We start from the raw sequence: 21,988 nt of genomic DNA on the forward strand, positions 1-21,988 counted from the left end.
CTGGTTTCAGTTTTTGTACTTGAAGAATAAACTATTAAATGCTTAAGTGCAAATGTCATGATTATAATTCACATGAACCTGTTGGGATTGTTCAAATCTGTCATTATATATTATAGTATGTCTGTTTTGCTCAAAGAGACTTAGGATGCATGGAAACTCCACTGTGAAGCCATGTTTTTTTAGTGTACAGTAGATGTCCTGGTCTTAATTCCCTGTGTCTCTGGCACTGTAGCAGGCTGGGGTGAGATTAAAACAGGAAGAGGCCAGTTGACCACATGTGAGCCAGGTTGGAGTTAGAGCTTAGTGGCAGATCAGTGTCGGTGGGTATATAAACCAGCTCAAACAAATGGTCTTTCACACACAAACAGCACCCCGCAGGAGGAGGGTTTACTGGGAGAAAAAGAATTAGCCTCAAATACCAAAAGGAAGTCAAGGCTCAAAGATCTACATTACACGGAGGACTTCTGCTCTGCATCTACTGAACATCTACTGCACATCTCTCTTGTTTCTGTCGGTTGTCAGTTTTGGTCTACTTTGCACCAGCAGCCATGGTCCTGGAGGATAACGAGGGTGACTCTGTCTTTGAGCCCCAGATCACTGTAAGTATTCATTCACAGAGAGCTTAAATTAACTGTGATTTTAGATCCTCTGTTAAATCTGTAATCCTTTTGCAAAGGACTTTTACAAATAATTAGTTGGTTGTTGTATTTTTAACATCAATGTCTGGGTTTATTTCACAGTGTAAATATAAAGAAGCACTTTGAATTGCCATTAAACATTTTATGCCGCTGTGCACTCAGAAACAGTGTTCACTGTAAAGCCACTTCTGTGAACAAAATAGTTTTTCTGCATTTAAAAGTTTAGCAGAATTACCAGCCCTTAACATTTAGGCTATTAAGCATTGTCTACTTTGTTCTCAAGAAAAGGTAGTTCATGTCAGTACAGTAGTGCACTAATACAAATGCACTGTGGTTCATGATATCACACTCAGACATAATCTAGCACCATGTCTGTATGATCTGAATGTGTGAATGCTTATCTGTATTTGTTTCAGGAGGAGCACATCGACACTACATATGGGAATGTCCACTGCATCATGACAGGGACGCCCAAGGCAAACCGACCTGTCATCCTGACTTATCATGATATTGGACTGAACCGTAAGTCTCACCTTTTTGGCTACTGGCAGTGTTTATATCCTGCACATATCTATGATAATATGTATAATAATATACACTAGTGTGAAAGAAATTGCAAATGTGACAGAAACTGAACACAAATTTTAATCATCAATAAGATGCATAACTATCTTGACATCCAAGCTAACACTGACATATTATCTGATTTCTTTTACATCAGCTAATTCAAAAAACTAAATTTCTTTTGGCATCTGTGTCCCTGAAGTAAACATCCTAATGTTTCATCACACAAAACTCAAATCTCTTAATTTGCTTGAACACATCAAAATGTCTTTTCTTGCATCTTATTTCCTCTAAACAACTAAACAACATAGATTTTGAATATCATTTATTCAGGACTTTTTATAAATGTCAATAGTTATGGACTGTATTATTGCTGTTATATTACTTTATTTTTTATTCATTAAGACAACCTAAAAACAGCCAGTCAACAGTTATAATAAAACTGGTTTCTTTTGTGTTTTCTCTGTTTGCAGACAAGTCATGTTTTGAGCCTCTGTTCAACCATCTAGACATGCAGGAAATAGTCAAACATATGCCTGTTTGCCATGTTGAAGCACCAGGACAACATGAGGGAGCTAAAACTCTCCCTTCCTCGTCAGTAGTCTTTAATATTCTCAGGCTCATTTCTCCACATGAACAGACATAAGTTTCATAGTGAGTGAACCCCACACCTGCTGACAGTTATGTTGACATTTGATCCCTCAGGTATACCTACCCTACCATGGACCAGCTGTCTGAAGCACTGCCCGCTGTCCTCAAACACTTTGGGTAAGACAGATCTGATACTCCTCAGGTTTCTCTGACTTAATCTGATACTTACCAAAGGTCTCCTTTATATTAACATTTGACCTTTTCTCTGTTTTTTTTTAGGCTGCGTAGTGTGATTGGGATGGGAGTTGGAGCTGGAGCCTACATTCTGGCTAAATTTGCTGTGAGTTCATGTCTCTAAATCCCATTTGAACTTGATACAGAGAAAGAGAGCATAATAACTAAAGCATAAATCTTGGTTGTGGTTCTTAGTGTAAATGGACATACATATATTATATATGTGCTAGAGTTATTGTTCAGCTCTTCCAGTCCAAATTAAGCTACAATTTAGACCAATCACTAATCAATCCTTTGTGTGTGTGTGTAGCTGAATCACCCTGATATGGTGGATGGACTGGTTCTCATCAACATCAACCCCACCGCTGACGGACTAATGGGTAGTGTTGCAAACAAGGTCAGTATTGTGTGATCAGTGTGTTACTGTGTATGTGTGGATCACTTGACCTGTTTGCTGATTGAGGTTTGAGATTTCTATCAAATATTGTCAAACTTTGGACACAACCAGCTGAACTGGTGCATATTGGATTGAATTTGATAGATTTTTTTGGTGTTTGTGTGCGTTATAGCTCACTGAATGGACCCACACTCTCCCTGACACAGTCATCACCCACTTATTTGGAAAGGTAAGTTATCATAACAACAGTAGAGGAAACATGCAACTTAATAAAATCTTTATTCTGTGATAGTAATACTTCTTACCACTACTACATACTTCATACCTAAGTCTATTAAATCTTAAATCTCCATCTTACTTTCAAACTGACCTTTCAGGAGGAGATCGAGACCAACCATGACCTCATAGCAACATACCGGCACCACATAACAACAACGATGAACCAGACCAATGTGAGTCAGTTCATCCGCTCCTACAACAGCCGCAACGCTCTGGAGGTGGAGAGGCCTATTCCCGGGGCAAACATCACTGCCAGGACACTCAAGTTAGTACAACACTTGAGCTTTGAAGTAGATAGCGGTGGGATGATAAAAATGAATAATCAGATGTTTATTATACAAGAACATTTTTGCTAAATTTGTTCTGTAATTAGAAAATAGGGCAGTTAAAATTGGATTTTATTTGCACTTATTTTACCCTCAGAGGTAGTGACATTTTCAGGGGATTTCTGAAGCTGGGTTCAGCCGCTCAAATAACAAACATGTGTCTTAGCTTTTCCGCTTATTTGATCTATGTTGGTTTACAGGTGCGCCACTCTGCTGGTTGTAGGAGATCATTCTCCAGCTGTGGAGGCTGTGGTCGACTGCAACTCCAAACTCAACCCCACAAAGACAACACTGCTCAAGGTAACAAATCCAAACCAAATTATAAAAAATAAATAAGTACCTATACTTGATTATATTCTAAAACTGTATGTAGAGCACTTTTCTGGGAGTTAACCACAGTCAGGGTCTGCTAACTTATGAAGAAATGACTAAAACCAATCTTTTATTGGCAAATATCAATTTACAGTAAAAGTTTCACCTTGTACTTCATTCAACTAAAAGTACATCAACCTGATGCCTCATAAAGGATTAACTTGAGAAGCCTACACATGACCTTTATACTTTGCCCCACTAGATGGCGGACTGTGGAGGACTTCCTCAAGTGGATCAGGTATGCTGACACATTTTATCATACTGGGAGAATCTCCACTCTGGATTGTTTGGAAAATGTATTTCTTATTTGTATTATATTTATTTATTTGTTCCTCTCTCAACAGCCAGCCAAAGTGATTGAAGCCTTGAAATATTTCATCCAGGGCATGGGATACTGTAAGTCACTAAACCTTAACCTTTAACTAACATAATCTTAAATAAAACTTGCTACATCTTAGATACCAGCGCTTAAAATAATTCGCTTTGAATATGAAGTAGCTGCAGGTGGCACTCTGTCCGTAAGTGAGCAGAGAGTTCAGGTGGGACGTTGTTTAGTTTATGGCGGTTAAACATTCAATTATATGCGGTATGTAAAATAAAACTTGTATTAAAATCCATATGCAGAATATTAAAAGCCTGTCTTTCTTCCTTTTCCAGTGTCCAGTGCCAGCATGACCAGACTTCGCTCCCGGACAGCCTCCAGCTCCAGCATCACGTCCATGGATGGCTCTCGGAGCCGCTCACACACCAACGAGCTGCAGCGTGGACGGACACTCTCACATGGCACGGAGGACAAACGTGGGCGCTCACACACTGATGTCTCTATGGAGAACATCTCCAACAATCACATCGATCAGAGCATCACAAAGTCCACTGAAGTGACGTGCTAGAGTGCGCTCTGCCCTAAATCCCATGCACTTAACTCAAATTATACCTCACTATAGCTTTATCATACATACTGTATTTACCTACCTCTGCCCTCTTCATCCTACCATGCCCTTTCATCTGCACTATTCATCCTATATACTCATATATATGTGAAGTTCTGTGTCTTTCCCGTCTATTCCTGGCTTCCTAGTCTCTCCATGTAACCGCTCTCCTCCTCCTCAGCCTATAGCCTCAAGCCCTTACCTATTTCTGTATGTCTCCACCTATGTGTTTTCCCTGTTGATGTACCTATTCCTGTATAATGTACTGATGTTTACTTTCCTTTATTTTCTTCTCATAGTCTCTCCCCTGCCCCCTGATCTTGTACTAGAGATTTGGCTGCAGGCTTCCGTTCTCTTTTTAATAATAGCCTATACAACACATGAGATAATCATGAAAGAATAAATGTATTCACTGATCTATTTTTAGGCTGAAATGGGTTTATGCAAAACTCAGATGAACATTCATTTATAATTAGTCAAATCAAAATGTAAAGATATAGGCTGTTTATAGACTATTTCAACCATTTTCTGTAGTGTAACAGCTGGATGTTCATAACTGTAGGAATGTTTATGTATAACGATGACAGCCGTGTAATATTAACTACAGGACTTTGTTATGAAGTTTTAGTTCATAAAATGTTTTAAACCTGTGGGAAATAAAGTGACATTATTATTATTATTATTATTATTATTGTGTTACACTCAGTTCAATCATTAAAACAAATAACTTGATGTAATTATTTCTTGTGATATGAGTGATTAAACATTTTACTGTAAATAAGCATCAATCTGGTCCTCATTTATTATAACTGAAGGTGAAAAACTGTACAATCTGACCACTTGGACATTTATTGCTAGCAATTTCAGAGAAGCCTTTTAGTTTCCCTCTCACTTCAACTGCAAAATGTTGCCTTTAAATAACAAAATAAATACAACAATAAAAAAAAAAAATCAAGATTGTAATTTTCCCAGTAATTTAACTCTCTGTAAAGCTTGGTCAGTAGAGTCACTGCTGATAAGTTTATGTGATATTTGAGCGAGGGGGAAAGGATAAATTTGTCCACCCTGACTCCTAATGATATTTCTATATGTAAGTGATACTAGTAGAAGACAATACCATTTACCATATACTCCAAATATTAAATCAAGTGACAACATAGACACTTGCAATTAAAGATGGTGAGTTGCAGTAATTATTTCAGATATTTGTCAGAAGCTCCAACATAAAAATGAGTACGATACTTTGTTTGAAAACAAGTTAGTTATCAAATGTATGTTGAATCAATATTTAAATGTAATAGAGATAGATGACAGACGTTGTCCTTAGAGACAAACCATGATGTACTTCTCCAATTTTTCCACTAGATAGAGCTCTGCCCTCTTAATCTGTGAACCACTGTTATGTAGCCAAATAATACTCAAATCACACTACACTCAGTCCTGTCCGTATGTTCACAGCATTTTAACAATTCAATTCACATCGTATAGAAAGCATCTGCCTTAATGACATTCAGTTAGCACAACATTGTGGATCTTTTTAATATTACGTGGTCAGTGGTGGAAAGCAACAAGGCACATTTACTCAATTCCTGTATTTATGTACACTTTTGAGGTACTCGTACTTCAGTATTTCAATTTAATGCTATTTAATACTTCCACTACACTATATTACAGAGGGAAATATTGTAATTCCTACTCAACAACATGTATTTGACAGCTTTACTCTCCAGGTGAAGATTTGACAGAATGGATAAAATATAAAGCGCCCTGGTGGTTGAGTGGTTAGAGCACATGCCATGTAATCACAGCATACCTGGTTCAAATCCAACCAGGGACCTATGCTTCAGGTCATTCCTCTCTCTCTTCCTGTTTCCTGCCAGCTACTATATAAATACAGGCAAAAAACAAAAACAAAACAACAAACCAGGGTTTTTTTTGGCTTTTGACATGTGGTTCATATTCAGCCTTGTTATTCCCCAGAGGGCTGCATTAAAGTGCATTTTATAATAGTTTGTTTTAAATCCCTGTTTGCACACAGTCTCTGACATACACATTCATATACTATATGAGATTCATTCATTTGTTTGTTTGTTTGCTGGTCCTGTTTAATGTCTTTTCCATGAATCTAAGTATGTGCTGAGCATGCAAACATAGCAGGTTGAGGCAGTCTCTGCATTTTGGTCATTCTTAGAGTAAACCTCTGTTTGAATAGCACGCTAAATAAAAGGTAAAGTAGTGTAAAAATTCACATTCTTAAGTAACTGGAGTAAATCAAAATTACCTCACAACCATAAATGTGATTCCTCTTTTTCATTAGTTAGTATAACATTTTTAAGAGTAAAACACTTTCTTTGGCTTCTGACACAGCATTTTGACCATGTCCATTATTTGAACCAGATAAGCAAAGATCTGGCTTGGTCAGTCAATGAAGCAGAATAATAGATACAGTATGTGTGTTATACAGCATCAACAGTAGGGTTTTAATGTATACAGTTTATTCAATAGCTGCCAATTGGGGTGACTGCCAACTGTGAAACCGTATTTATACTGCTGGCCCAGTGCATACTGTACCATATGACGTCATGGGTTTTAATCCACTTCTGTGTTACCCTTCTTCTCCACATAATTTGCATCGCTCCTCTCTGTTGATTACAATAATCTTTGAACTGTGTCTGTGTGGATAGTTGCTGCACACATGAATGTACTGTGTGTGTAGGTGGGACTGTGTGTGTAGGCCTGTTAGTGGATGGATTGTTTTAGGCTGTGACCGCAAACAGAGGAGACACACAGACCCAAGATGGCATAATGGCAATCAGCATCAAAGCCACAGTAGTTCTGAGTACATGTGGGGTGGGGTGGGGGGGGGTTGCATCTTTTTTTCAAAGCCTCTTTTGTTTGGCTTACATTATGATAGTTGCTGAATAATATATAACAGAAACTTCTTATGATTTTATTTAAACATGAGACATCAACTCTGGCACAGCTATGGTTTCTTACACGTACAATATTTAGTTCCCTGTATCATTTCACTGCGCTTTGGTGCACTGGGCTGCAGAATAAAAACTCTGCCTCCTGCAAGATTCCAGTTTTATTGGTGGATATTTGTGATTTGTCCTTTAAAGTGAGTCTGATGACTGCCCTGCCAGCACAGTGATTACCAGCCAGAAGGGGGTCTGACAAAGAGTAGAGCAATTTAATTTCAGATTCACTCTGCAGTTACACAATGACATAATGACTATTCTGTTCACAGACGTTTATAGTGACCCCCACTACTTTTCTCACCTTACCTACAGCAAAACCGTTCTGATCCCTGCCTGCAGCTCAGTTACAGCTTTTTATTTAACTCCATCACTGATGAAGCGAACAGCCATTATCATATACAAATGTGCGGTTGTTTGACAGCGACAATTGCAGTTTTACTTTCATACAATGGAGCCCCTGCGAAAACACTGGCCAGACAAACCCTCACATCTAAAAATAAATAATACGTGATGAATGAGCACATTCAAGCCATTTGAGTTAGTTTTATTTTTGTTGAAGGCCTCACAGGTTTCACAGTTTGTAGAATATGTTTGCTTGCTTTGCTGTATGTTTTTCTCACCTCTGTATGAAATTTACTTGTAAGCTCATGAGCTGGAATGAAATGTGTAAGAAGACCTAATTGTAATTTGGCCTGCTGTGCTATTATTTAAATTGTCCTTGTAAGGTTCATGTCCTCTTTTCTCAAACTGTTTTTATTGTGGAATGTAGTTTTGTGTTGTGTTTATTCATGGGCATTTGTTTGTTTTTTTAAGCCATGTAATTTGTATCTCATGATATAACATCAGTACTAACACAGAACCTGATACAATCCACTTCAAACCAACTCAAACTTGTTCATCCAAGCCCAACTCGGAAACAAGAGGGGTCAACCTGCATGCTGTGATGTGTTTATAAAGCTCCTGACAAAAAGAGACAATACAACTCTGAAAAAAAGATAATAAATAAAAAGACACTGGAGCCTATACAACAGCATATCTCTCACATAGAAATCAAAACCAGTGTGATTCCACCCCATTTTTACACTGACGCTTTTATAAAAGAAACATATATGCTCCACTTAAAGATGTATTTCTCTGTCCTGTCCTGCATCTTATATGACAACCTTTCATGTGCATCTTCTTTTCCTAACCCAGTTAGTCATCAATAGGAGGCTCTCCATGCATTCAGCTTCTGAGGAGGATTTTTTGATCAATCACAAACACCTCATAGTCTCCTATTATATAAAGCTTTGGACAGAATATAAACTGCAGTTTTATGACATTAACAATGCAACATGTGAAACATAATTCAGAATTGATTAATACTGATTTTTGTCCACAGCACATGTATCAGTATACCTAATCACTACTACATTTCCAGCAGGTTGCACAATCTTTTAGACCAGGTCTATATAATCCACTTGGGTTGTAGTAGAAACAATGTAAAACAAAATATGAATGTATGAGCCTTACCCTCAGATATCTTGATATTATTCATGAGTTGCTGGAAATCTGATCACATTCGTGTTCATCAAAAGATAAACCCAAATCTATTTCCCATGGATATTCATTTCTTGATTGATCACTGTTATTTCCATTATATTATTGCTGAATAAACTGAACCTTGAAACTTGACGTTTCTAGCTACTGACTCTTTCAGCTGTGGACCAATGTGATCCACTCAGCAAAATAAATGGATTAAAATTATATGTTTGGGGAGAAAGAAAAAAACAGCAGTTGCATCATCTGGAAGAAAATCACATTGTGCATACTGCAAAGACCTGACAATAATTCCTCATATTTTCAGAAATGTATGATTCCAAGTTAACTACTTTAGGCATACCTACCCCCTTATATCTAAAGGAGTGACTGTATTAAAGCATCAAATATAAATACTCAAGTACCCTAAAGTAAAAGCACCTCATAATTATATTTTAATACAATACTTGAGTAAATGTATCTAACTGTAAATCTCAGTTACTTTCCACCACTGGACTTATGATCAGACACCTCCATCATGTCATTATTTTTGCATAAATTAATGTAATGTGTAATGGGGGACTTACCTAATAATATGTGGGAACCCCCGCAGTAGTATTGACCACGCTGGGCCCCTATCCTCCTGTCAATCCGTCCTGCCAGCTGCAGCCATGTTGGAGAAGCTCCGGCTCCAGCAGCAGCAGCAGCGTCAGTGACACCGACAACCGGGCACGGCGCTGTTGTGGACAAAAACAGACAGGGAGAGACAGAGAGGGACCCAGGACGGACAGATACAGTCAGCAAGCCGGCTCTAATATCAACGGGCGTATGTGTGAAAGTCAAACATACTGACTGGAAAAGGGTGGCCGGTCACGGGGAGTGGGTGCGGGCCGGGCTGCAGAGCTGAAGCCGGTGAGTGCTGATCTTTGTCGGGGGCGGATTGAGTGGGAATAGCCCACCGTTAGCTCAGCTAGCTTAGCATTAAAGGGGGTAACAGACACAGACAATGGGGTTAACGGCAATGCTAAACTCGGGGTTGTATTATGGGTAACTGGTGTTGGGATTTCTGTAGAAATATTCTGGATAAATGATAGTAAAAGGTGGGTCATTTTGACACGGCGGAGTCATTTGTATTCCTAACAGAGAGTGGTGCAGTGGCCGAAACCACCCCTCTCTGTTTCTCTGGTTCTCTGGTAGGTGCAAAGGTCCAAACCAAAGGAGGATTTCTGTCATGCAGAGCAACAACAACAAAAAAACATCTGTGTTTTGTTAAAAAAAAAAAAAAAAAAAAAAAAAAAAAGAGTTACTCAGACTCGTCTTTGCGAGCAACGGGTTTGAAACAAAAAGGGGGCTAAACCTTAAACCTGTGCGTTTCAAGTGCTTTTGGGCTGCTTGCTGCCTTGTCAACCACTATACTGTATACTTATCGCTCTAGTAGGCCCATTGAAATGAATGAATATTTGAAGAAGGCCTGGGTTTTAGGAGCACAAATCATCAATTTGGCATGCTCCATGGGACAAGCAACCCTAATGCTGCACATGCTCAGGACTGAACATAATGCACAGCCTATTCCTGCAGCACTGTGGATGTGTCTGTTTTTCTTTTGGGTTTCAGAGTCAAAGCTCTTCTGTCATGTATCCTACATATTTCTGTTTTGCTGCTCTTTTCCCATCTTGTTTCCTGCTTTCATGTGATAGTTGCCCCCGGTCACATCTCTGTGCATTTCCCCTCAGTAGGCAGCCGAGCTGAAGGCAACCCATGAGTCAGGATGACCCCGAAGCATATCCTTGGATATTTTGACACATTTGTAGACAAGGAGCAATGTTTGGTAATAAATGACAACGAGCTGATAATATATTTCAGTCCTGATATGTCAATACAAGCTGGACTAGGCTGGTTATGGCTCACTTTCTAGTAAATCAGCTCAAAATTTGATTCAGTCTTTCAGCTATTTAAAATGATATGGGGCAGCTTTGACTGTGAGTGAGCGAGTTATCAAGAAATTGCTGTTCCTTTGATTTTCATGAAGTCATTCCCTTTCCAGTGAAAGGACAAATGATGTCAGTGTAAATATTATCGTAAAGTCTAGTTAATGTTTGATAGATTGTATGTCGGGCAGTGCTGGGATTTGTGCCTTTTGCTGGTATTGTGCACAAGTTCACAGTCATATATATTCAACAGAATTTGTGGATTTGTAGTGTTTTAACATTTGTCATTTAGATTTTTTCTCATTTAAATAGCAGTTTGTAAGTATAAATTGTATTTTTTTTTATATATATCTACCTCTTATTTCTATGAGAGATGATTATAGGCTTATAGGTTGTTTTTTTTCTTCTCCCTCCTGCTATCTGCTGTCTGTTCTTCTTGCCTCCTCTCCCATTTCTTCCACTAATCTGAGGAGGCAGTGACTGGGGAAAGCAACATTGAGGATGTTTGATCGATCTTTGCACCTGTCTGTTTTCTGTGGGGGAGAGATAAAGATGAGAGGCAGAGAGTGGAGGATGAAACAGGCAGTAAGTGGGGAAGCAGTGGAAACGAGTGTTTAGGAGAAGGAAGCAGCTGTTTTGAAATGAAACTCAACCCTCAGGTGTGTCAATCTGAAACAATCAGTGGGCGGGTCTTTTCCCACTCCTATAAGTGACAGTATACAGTACAACTAGGAAGTGGAGAGAGACAGGAGGGGGAACATATACAGGCTTCTGTGATTCAGCAGAGGCTTAGTCCTCTGCTTACCGCCTGCCAACATGCAGTTCTGGGATTTTCTGGGCTGCACCGATGGAGGTACGTACGTGTGTAGTCATACTGATGCCTCGAAGAGTCTGTTCAGCTGCGATTGGGCTGGTGTATGGGTGCTCTGTGCTAGGCAGGTATAGAGAGGGTCTGGTAGGAGAGGCTGAGGGCTGGAAAGGAATTTGTGCTACTCACCGCCGTGCAAGCAGTTGCATGTGAAAACCTCACAGACAGGTAGAGTGTGAAGCACAAACAAAGACGTAGGAAGCACTGATACAATGTCAGCCCGCTCTGTTTTCCTTTGATAAACCTGGTTGGTTGCTTCTGACAAACCTACATGACAAATGAATAAATTGGAACGAATGAAGTGTTTGTATCGGATTCCCTGAATGTTTGTATCTTGCTCTCCAGGCTTGCTGCCTTGAAACACAGTGATAGCCAATGTACTGGTTGCCTGGTACTACTACACTTATTACTATTGCTACAACTGTTACTGTCACTGTCATTATAACTGTGACTATCACTACCACTGCGACTACTAGTTCCCAGACAGTGCTGTCACACTTCATAGACAAATAATGACGCTTATGACAATGAAAGACAAAAGACTGTTTATTCTGCTGCTTATTCTCCACAGTGAGTTTGACTGCTTGTAAGGGGAGGATTTAAGTTATTGTTTGTCCAATATTATGGTTCTCTTTGCCCTGTCCAGTTATGTTTCAAGCTTGTCCCGTGTGTCTAAACTGCCTTTCACACACACAGACAAAAAAGCTCTGCTTATATTATACTCTTGTATATGGCTCATGTAGTTTACAGTAAGGAGGGAAACCACCTGGAATCTGGTATACTGGACTCTTTTGGGCAGCTTCGTCTGGTCAGACCAGTGCCACAAAGAGTTAAATGTCATATTTCTGTTCATGTATAAATGCATTTAAACAACCACAGGCTACAGCTATCAAATGTCACTTTCCTTGTCCACAGGGCAACACGCTACACTCAGTCCTGCAGTTGACAGCAGAGAAGGGAGAGGGTTTGTGCACAAGTCAAAAAGCAAACTACAAATGTCTGATGACTGATACTTCAGTTAACCCTCTCCAATCTAAAGACTTTAGCGGTGATAAGTTTGTGTTTTGTTGTCAAGAACAAACCCACATGCAGTTGAGTACTCGTGGTCCTTATTTAGACTTCTGGAAATAAATATGTTGTGTTTTTGAGTATGAAGTGGTGTACGAACATATATAGCGTCTATCCCATTTAAGTTGTGTTACTTAATGTCTTGCCTCAGTTGTAGTTTATTGTGCTATATTGAATTCCAGGACAGTTTTTCCTTCAACACCCATCCTGTGCCCCAGGCCATGTTTTCTGCTTTTGCAATAATAGCTATAGCTAAGATACCTGATGGGTGGTGTCATGTTCTTTCTACTTATTAGCAAATATCATAAATGGATATAAGTCATTGCTGGGTACAGTTCTGAATATTGTAAGTTGCACAATACAGTTGTATTTGTTCCTTGAGTAATTTAGCTGATGCTTCCATATATTAAATTGTCCTTTTAACAAGTTGTCAAATGACAAATGATGACAAACTTGAACATATTTACATCAGTCCTATCCCTGTTTTTTGGAAGTATGGTTGTTATCTTGTGGGACAGCGCAGCAGCAAGGCTATCTGGGATGACTAGTGAAATTGTCTTTGGAAACACGTGTCCGTGTTGTGTCATCATCAGTCTTCCCCTATTTGCATCAATGGCTCATTGTCTTGTGTAATTTGATCCATGTGGTCAGCTCTCATTAGCAGTACCTTTACCAGCGACTGTGAAAGGACTTGTATTACGCCTTATCAAAATATAGTTTTGCTGTTGAGATTCATACATAGTTCTAGATGTATGTTTACAAGGCAAGACTATGTGATTATGTATTTGACTCTCCCCTGTATCCAATTATTAGACGTCATTGTTTCATAATAATTAGAACATCTACTTGTGAAATCTATGTACAGTATATCACACTATGTCAGGCTGTCTAGCTGATATTCATCACAATGGATGGCATTTTAATAGGAAGACAAACTGAACATTTTAGGAATTAATGTAGATAAATCTGACTTAGCCATTGTATCATGATTAAAATGAGGAAAAAACAATAACTGATGAAAATCAATATTGTTCAGTCCTCATCAACATAATGCATCGTAATGTTTTATACACCTTTCTTTAACTTTTGTTGAAGTGCATCTAGAAGCAGCAGCAGCCGCTGCCGGGAGTAAAATAGCAGTCAAATATAGTATTTACAGTACGGATAAACGAGAGCCGCACTGGATTCATTTTTAAATTTGACTGATGTTTCCACTTGTGAGGTTGTTTAACTATGTTGGTGCCAAATAAAGAGCACCATGAGTGTTTTGAAACTACGATACGTATTATAATAGATATCTTAATCCAGAACTAGACAGCTCCAGCTGAAAAGTGTTTCAACATGGTCGTTTGAATATTTTCTCTTTTCATAGCAATTTTTCAGTTTAAAAAAAAAAAAATCTGACGGTGGAAACACTTTTGTAAGTACCTCATATTGAGAGGAATCCATATAAAAACATGAGCAATATATCAAAAACAGCAGGAGTCTAATAGAAAAGTCTTTAATTCTCAGATCCTTAAAGAATTTGTGGAGATGTGAGGTTTCTGCAGGAGATGCATTGGTTTGGATCAGTGTCTGAATCTTAACTTTGGTGCAGTGCACTGCACACTGAAGTAAAGCCCTAAAAAGGCTTGTTTGTGTAAAATGTTGTCAGTTAAAAAAAAAAGACACAATAAATCTGTGGATTCAGAGAAAGATGGGGAGGAAAGGAGGCGATGAAAGGTGGATCTGAGAGCGCAGGCTGCAGGCTGGGCCTGTAAAACTGCTGAATATATAAAAAGCCAAACACATTTACTCCTGAAATGCAATGAATATTGTGGCTCATATGTCACATAATCAATTAGAATAAAATTGGCATCTTAAACACGATCATCTTCTTAAACAAATAGAATCATTTTTTTGTTGCAAATCCTGGAATAGTAAAAATAATAGAGAGTTGTGAAGGCCAGTGTTACATTGCTAATGTGAATAATCTAAATAATCTCTTATTGAGTCACTTTATTTTTATTTGCAAGAGAAATGTAAACATTCAGGTAGTTATTCAGAAACATAACAATTAATGTGATATTTTCAAACTTGACTTACGTTACAAATCAAGTCTTTCATGCAGTAGATCCAATTAAAGCTGCAACAATTAGTGGATCAATTGATTAGTGGATTGACAGAAAAATTTATTGGCAACTATTTTGCTCATCGATTAATCGTTCAGGTGAAAATGCTGAATTCTCTTGGGTTCCAACTTCTCAAATGAGAGGGTTTGCTACTTTTCTCTTTGTTGTAGAATTGTAAATTAAATACCTTGTGTGTGTTGCACAGTGCGTGAGATGTTAGGAAGAAATAAATTAGCAAGAACAGTGAGTGATAACAGGCTTCATGACTGAGGATGAACAGATGTGAGACTTTACACGCTTTGTACTGTGTGCTGCTGACATCTATGCACCGGATCTGTGTGCTTTATGTGCATTTATATTGTCCGGCTATGTGTTGAGCTTCACTTGATTGAGTGTACATGCGACAATAAACCTGCAGATTGGTCTTTGCTGGACTGTGTAGTAGGCCTATTAAGGTTAATATCACAGGTGTTTCAGCAGACAACATATGAAAAGCCTGCATTGTTTCATATGTGACATCAGCACATGTAAAACACTTTGTCTGCCAAAAAAAGAAAATACAGATGTGAAAAAGGGTGCTGGTGTGAATCAGAGCGTCCTCGGCTGTACTTTTCTATCTCTACAGTAGTCCCAACACTACAATAATGTTTTTATAGCTGCTACTTTAGAGGGGCAGCCACCTCATTAAAACTATAGCTGCTACTGTGGTAACTTTATTCGTCTTGCTGGTGTTCCACTCGGTTCTGCGCCACTCTGTTCTATTGTAGTCTATTCTGATAGGCGGATGGGTGCAGCGGAGGCTGCAAAAAGCGGTTGTCTTGATGAGAACGGAGAATTGTGCAATGCCCTTAGCGTGGTGTCAACTGTAGCGTAGCCTCTGTGGTTCTCAGCCAGAGTCAATAGTTTTCTGCTCTGAGTGGGAGAGAGAAGGAAAAAGGCTGAGAGGGTGAAAGGGAGGGGGCGATAGAGTAGAAGCTCTGAGGAGTGTTTATACAAGTGAAAATGTTGTAAGCAGTTCTAGTGACAGATGTTTCAGTACTGCTTTTAATAAGCACTTGTGGATGTGAAAGATTAAAACTTGGGTTTAAAGCTGGGTCATTTGTGGTGACATCGAACAAATAACTCTAAACTTCTAAAAGGCCACATATGTAGGTGTGGTGATGTGCATGTTGTCATACTTCTGTGTTTTGGAACATTTGGATGCAAATATATAAACCAAAAGCAGATGTATGAAGCATATTTGTGGACCACTCTCAAGGCAATATTTATTCAGCATTGTGTTTATTTTTAACGCCACGTTTGACCTTCTTCACTGAATGTACTGCCAGTCCTCAGGGTTCCTACGCAAGTATGGAAAGTATGGAAAAGTTTGGAAATAAATTTGATCAATTTCCAGGTATTAAATAGTATGGAAAATGAAAAATAAAGTATGGAAAAATATTTATGTTTCCAGACTATTACCACTCTTCTAAAATACTGTTTTCTAAAATAGAAAATTAGGTATTTCCAAAAATTATTGAATCAATCAGGATCATGTTTTATGCCGGGACAAGCACAGTTTGTGTGAGAGCAAACATCTCAGAAAACATACCGCCCCTTTTACCTGATTGACAAGTGGTATGTCCAGTCTGCTGCCCCATGACCCTCCTCCAGCCCCCCAGGTATCATCAAGTTTCACTCCAACACTGCACCTTGACAAGACAGAGTTTCACGTGTTTTTTGCAGCAATGGGTAGATGCAAGTTTTTGGATACTACAGACAGAGCTAAATGCAAACTTTGCGTGAAGTCGTTTCACATCGCCAACATGGGGGAGAAGGGTTAGGGAGGGAGAGAGGGAGGGGGAGAGAGAGGGGGAGAGAGAGGGGGAGAGAGAGAGAGAGAGAGAGAGGGAGAGGGAGAGGGAGAGAGAGAGAGGGAGAGGGAGAGGGAGAGGGAGAGAGAGAGAGAGGGAGAGAGGGAGAGAGAGAGAGAGAGAGAGAGAGAGAGAGAGAGAATTTATAGTTTTATTTTCAGAAACTTGAGGGACACAAAAAAGCATATAACTGTTCAAATAAAATTCAATGCAATGACAAAAACTTGAGTTTTTAATTGCATGCCATTATGGTACTTGGCTACAATCACCTATTAAGAATAATTAAATATGATGTGAAATATGATACACTGATACATTTACTCAGATGTCGCATATTCTCTGAAAAAAAAACACAAAACGCAGAGAAGTCTGGAAATTAGGGTATGGAAAAATATGGAATTTTGAAATTCCAAATGTGTAGGAACCCTGAGTCCTACTTAGCATTTCACCACCTCAAATGTTACATTTATCAGTAATGAATATTGGAGAGGGGGAAAGGGAAAGAGTAATGCCAGGAGTGGTGTTGCTTTTGTTAATAACATCCTACTTGTAGCCAACGTTTAGGACAAAACTCAGCCAGGAACAAACAGGATTATGTGATTAGAGGAAATTATGTGAAGTGTCAGAACACACAATGAACAGCAGTGAATGAAACCAAGTGAAATGTTTGAGTTAAAGTAATAACCAAAATTATAAACTCACGCAGTTTGTCTTTTGATGAGTTTTAATTTGTGTCCTAGTTCTATAGTTCATACATCCTCTTCCCAGCTGTAGTGTGTTATCTGAGAATAATTAACGTATCAGTATTCAAACTTTTTAAAGTTGTTGCATCACCTACAGTGCAAATAACGCTCACTGCTGACAAAAATAAAGCTAATTGATTGTTGGTGAGACTTTTGTTAGTGTCAAAACCTTTGGAAAACATGCCCTCTTACATCTTCCTCCTGTTGTTACAAATAGGTAAAGCACATTAGGGCTGCAACTAATAATTATTTTCATTCATTTTAATTGATCATTTCATTCTATAAAATGTCATATATTAAAAAACAAATGCGCCTTATAATTTCCCTGAGCTGTGTTTTGTGTTATAGGCTTCTCTAAAACCAAAAGTTGTGTAATTTACTATCATATTTGATGAAGAAAGATCCAAATATGTAACCAGCAAATGTTTGGCTTAAAAAATGGCTAAAATTATTAATCAATTATCAAAGTAGTTGCTGATTAATTTTCTGTTGATTGACTTATCAATTAAAACAAATCTTTTCAACTCTGAGGCACATTAATTTTGTGTACACTATAAAAAGAATACTACAGAGATAACAGATACTGTAATATATATATAGTATATTGTATATAATGTGTTTTTGTCGTCAGCGTCAGACAAAATCTTGGCATCCATATCCGTACGTGGCTGTTGCTAAGTAACAAATGTCTGTACTTTATTCCTTACCATTTCCTCTTGCTCATTTTTCTGTCATTTATGTAGTAAAAAGTGAATGAAGAGGTAAAAGAGGAAATAAGAGAAGCTGCCTGAGGTTATGAGACAGGTTTGGGAGGTGAATGAGACCAGTGGGGTAAAGTTATTATGACATGATGGAGCAGATATATTCTGCCAAGTCACGATTGGCGCCTTGCTCCGAACATGTATCAAATGCTCCTGATTCGTAAGAGCGGCTGCACAGTCGCTGTCTGGCCAGTGCTGACAGACATTTAAACCACTGCATGTGCTTAGTGGGATTGGAAATTGACTCTTGTCAGTCAAGTAAACTGGGTGTTGTAATCAGTTTGATTGGACAGTAGATTTTCCAAGTGATGGAAGTCGCCTTTGAATTATCGATAAAATGTTTTGATGTGGCCAACAAAAAAGTTAATAGATTGTTTGAATTGATTAATTGCTCAAATTAATTTGTCGCTAAAGGTTGTGTTCTGCCTGTGAAGAGCTACATTTATGACAATTATGATTCATTTTCCCTCTCCATCAATGCTTCTGTTAAACCCTGTCATTATGCAGGCCACATATGTTTTTCTCTGTTGTGTTGCAGGGGGAAGAGAAGAAGCTCATTGAAACACCCACACAGGTGTTTTTTAATTATGCTCACTGATTAGACCTCTGCACAGGTTAATGTTGGGTGGAGCTATGCTGGGAATTAAACACTGTATTACTATACAAGCCCACATTGTCCTGAGTGAGGATTTAATTAGTAGAAATATGTGAAAACACCTGCGTGGGTTTACGATGACTGTGTAGGGACTTTAAAGTAGCATTTACAAAACATGTAGCTGATTACATGATATGCAAATAGATAGTTTATATTTGTATGCAGGATCAGGGAGAAAATCACATTCTTATACTTCAGGTTGTTCTTTTTTTGATAACTTGAGTCTTTACATAAAGATACTTTGACTATGGATAATAACATTGAAACACTATGTTATATACACAAATTAAAATGTTGTTTTTTTCTTTCTGTTTCAGATATTTCCAGAATATCACACTACTCTGGTGAGTACAATTTTTAAGACTTGTCTTTTTTTTTTATTGCAGGTGTAGGTTTTGTTAAACTATGTGTCTAATGATAGAAATTCAAACATTTTTAGTTTTAAATGACAGCACATATTGCATGTGTAGCACTAGATGAGAGCTTTTACAGCAATGCTCACCTGCACATTTTCGATTGCTTATATTTGTGTATGGATTTAATACTACACCTGCGTTGTAAAAGTATCCTGCATTTACAAGACCTGTGAAAAGTTTGGACACAACTTCCCATTCACTAGAATGAGAAAGGATGTCCAAACTTTTGACTGGCACACTGTATCTGGTTTTGTGCCTGTCAACCACATATATGAATACGGCTCTTAACTGCTCGAGGTAGAGCTGAATACATGCAGAGGTATTCAGTAGATAGACATTTTATGGCCCTAAAGCTCCAGTCTCTCTCCATAGCTGTTGCTAGGTAACTGTTCCTATGTTTTCCTGGAGGATGTTGTATATTTGGAGCCGGGAACTTGTCATCCTTGAAGAGGACGGAAACATATTCTGCATTTCTTAAGATGAGGATTTCTTAAGGAGATGTTTCCAGAGTTGAGGTTAAGATTGAGGTTAACTGAAACCTATAATGAGATGATGCTTTGTGTCTTTGCTAGGAAGTGACAGCAGCATGGCACCAAGTGTCCAGACTGGATGAAATGAGCTCTTGTGACAATGCACAGGCCTGAGAATACTGAGCATACTGAACATAACATTTGGCCTATGTAACTCTGTTAGCGTGCAACAATTTTAAATGGTGGTAAGACTAAAAAAACACAATGCAGAAAGAGCATGAGTCATGGCTGTGAATTGGTCTAAAGCATTATTAATGAGCATAGCTGACGTGCTGAAATCTAATTAAACAGTGGAAACTTGAGCTGCATAACTAAATAGAAAAAATAAAATTATATGGTCTACTTCAGTTTTCACAGAGCAAATGCCTGTCATTATTTTAACAGTCAAAATTGGCTCTTAATTGTGGTGTTTTGGTGTTGAGCCAATTTTATGGCACAAAAATTGCAATATTAAGCAACGACATGCTAGCCATCTTCTTTGTTTGGTGCAAAACATGAAATACAGGAATATATGAACATACTATATAATTTTATGCCACAATTGCAATATCCACTAAATAATCACAATATGATTGTTTTCAGTGTTTTGCTGCTGGAACCGTAGCTGGAAAGTGTGCTCTACGATTTTGTGCATTAGCACATCAGAGGAATCGAGTGTGAGCGCAATTTACTACAAATTATGCTGCTGTTGCCAATGGGAAGAGCTTGATATGCTGCAGGAGAGAAAATAATGAGGACTAGAGATGAGTTTAATAGTACATCATCAAATTTAAACTCAGTATCAAATCTACTTATTGAATCTGAAACCTTTTTTATCCCTTATTGAGTCGTTTTAGATATTTCTTTCAACATTAAAGTAACTAAAGGCTGAAATAACTACAACCCAAAAATGTCTAATCAGCTTGTGTTGGCTGAGAAAGCAGAAACAATTAAGATTTTAGTGTCAGCCTGATTCATGTTGACAAGTTGTATACAACCTGAAAATGAGATGAGCAGCATAATATATGAAATGTTAATTACAGTTTTCTGACACATTTAATTAACAGCTGTAATCTTCTTTACTCCACAAGTTACTTACTCCAGACACTGAACGTCTTGATTCTTTCTACCAAACTAGTAAAGTATTAAACTGATCAGATGAAAATGTTGATCGGTATGGACTGGGAGATTTTTCTAGAGAAGAGTTGCCTCTCTGTTGGTCCTTGTTGAAATACAAAAATACACAGTCCTCTTGCTGTTGCACAGGGGTGTTACGGTGTTACTTTTCATTGTAGCAAGAAACTAGTGTTGATATGTAACAGCAGATCTCATGTGTTGTTGGTTATATTTGTCATGTTGCCTTCTACCTAAGTAGAGTAAGAAGAGGTCAAAGTTTTGATAAGATTTCTTAACAAATTTCTTCTCCAGAATGGAGTCCTCCTAGTGAGGACAGAGGGCAGTAGAGACCTGCTGTGATCTGTGGAGAAACGTAGAAGGAAAGACAGACAAGGGGAGGCGTGAGAGAAAGGAAAACAAGTGTTGTAAGGGGTCAAAGAGTGGAATGTATGTTTTCAGTGGTTAAGCTCTGATCCTGGTAAAAAGAGGCGTGTGGGTGGGTGTTGGGGTTTGTGTGTTCATGTGACTGCTTGTTTATTAAAGCTCGAGCACTGATTAAGATTGTGCCCCTATTAGCATATTTACAACGACTGTCCAATCAGCTCAGCAACTGTCCTCTGCATCAAATCTCCATTACAATATTTCTATCTCCTCTCTTTCTTCCTCCTTTCTCTCTTTCCTTCTCTCTGCCACACACATACACACACAAACACACACACACAGTCTTCCCCTCCCTCCCCGTCTCTGCACGTTAGTAAGCAGAGCAGCTTTTTCGCAGCGAGGTCACAGCAGCGTATACCGAAAACACAGCAGAGGAGAAACACTTGGCTCAAACATCCACATCCACATCCGCACACTCACTTTAAATATCTTGTGGACACATTCGCTCCTTTGCTGACACACACACACACACACACACACACACACACACACACACACACACACAAACACACACACTTACTTGACTTCCAATACATCCCTCTCACACATACATGCAGTCACCTATCTCCTTACCCGCATGCACATGCTCATACTTTTGCGTACGTACACCCTTTTCTTTAGCTTACACACACACACACACACACACACACACACACACACACACACACACACACACACACACACACACAC

General features: G+C 38.5%; 3 protein-coding genes across 5 annotated transcripts in view; 2 read left to right on the top strand and 1 right to left on the bottom strand.

The window, feature by feature from the left end:
• Positions 1–9,749, bottom strand: part of LOC133983702 (protein tyrosine phosphatase type IVA 3) — a 28,107-nt gene extending 18,358 nt beyond the window's left edge. The window contains exons 1-2 of the mRNA XM_062422871.1: positions 9,683–9,749; positions 9,417–9,566 (exon numbers count right to left, since the gene is read on the bottom strand). The gene's annotated coding sequence lies outside the window, so the exon portion shown is untranslated. The remainder of the gene's footprint in view (positions 1–9,416; positions 9,567–9,682) is intronic.
• LOC133983054 (protein NDRG1-like) lies at positions 549–5,017 on the top strand. Of its 2 annotated transcripts, XM_062421990.1 has the most exons (12): positions 549–599; positions 1,055–1,160; positions 1,676–1,796; positions 1,908–1,970; positions 2,073–2,133; positions 2,338–2,424; positions 2,597–2,653; positions 2,802–2,968; positions 3,230–3,329; positions 3,604–3,639; positions 3,746–3,797; positions 4,059–5,017. In XM_062421990.1, the coding sequence occupies exons 1-12, from the start codon at positions 549–551 to the stop codon at positions 4,289–4,291; spliced, it is 1,134 nt and encodes a 377-aa protein (XP_062277974.1). In that variant the 3' UTR covers positions 4,292–5,017. The 2 variants fall into 2 exon arrangements, with proteins under 2 accessions (XP_062277974.1, XP_062277975.1); XM_062421991.1 differs by lacking the exon at positions 549–599 and having other exon boundaries at positions 1,061–1,160; positions 2,338–2,433.
• LOC133983700 (focal adhesion kinase 1-like) overlaps positions 9,584–21,988 on the top strand; it is a 63,707-nt gene continuing 51,302 nt past the window's right edge. For both annotated transcript variants that reach the window (XM_062422868.1, XM_062422869.1), the window contains exons 1-2: positions 9,584–9,741; positions 19,134–19,160. The gene's annotated coding sequence lies outside the window, so the exon portion shown is untranslated. The remainder of the gene's footprint in view (positions 9,742–19,133; positions 19,161–21,988) is intronic.

This window comes from Scomber scombrus, chromosome 7 (genome assembly GCF_963691925.1).
Source record: "Scomber scombrus chromosome 7, fScoSco1.1, whole genome shotgun sequence".
Lineage (NCBI taxonomy): Eukaryota > Metazoa > Chordata > Actinopteri > Scombriformes > Scombridae > Scomber > Scomber scombrus.

Excerpts from the sequence above, each read along its gene's own strand:
- LOC133983054 (XM_062421990.1), top strand. The coding sequence starts at position 549 with ATGGTCCTGGAGGATAACGAGGGTGACTCTGTCTTTGAGCCCCAGATC. Across the intron at positions 2,654-2,801 it reads TCACCCACTTATTTGGAAAG|GAGGAGATCGAGACCAACCA; the intron begins GTAAGTTATCAT and ends CTGACCTTTCAG. Across the intron at positions 3,330-3,603 it reads CAAAGACAACACTGCTCAAG|ATGGCGGACTGTGGAGGACT; the intron begins GTAACAAATCCA and ends TTGCCCCACTAG.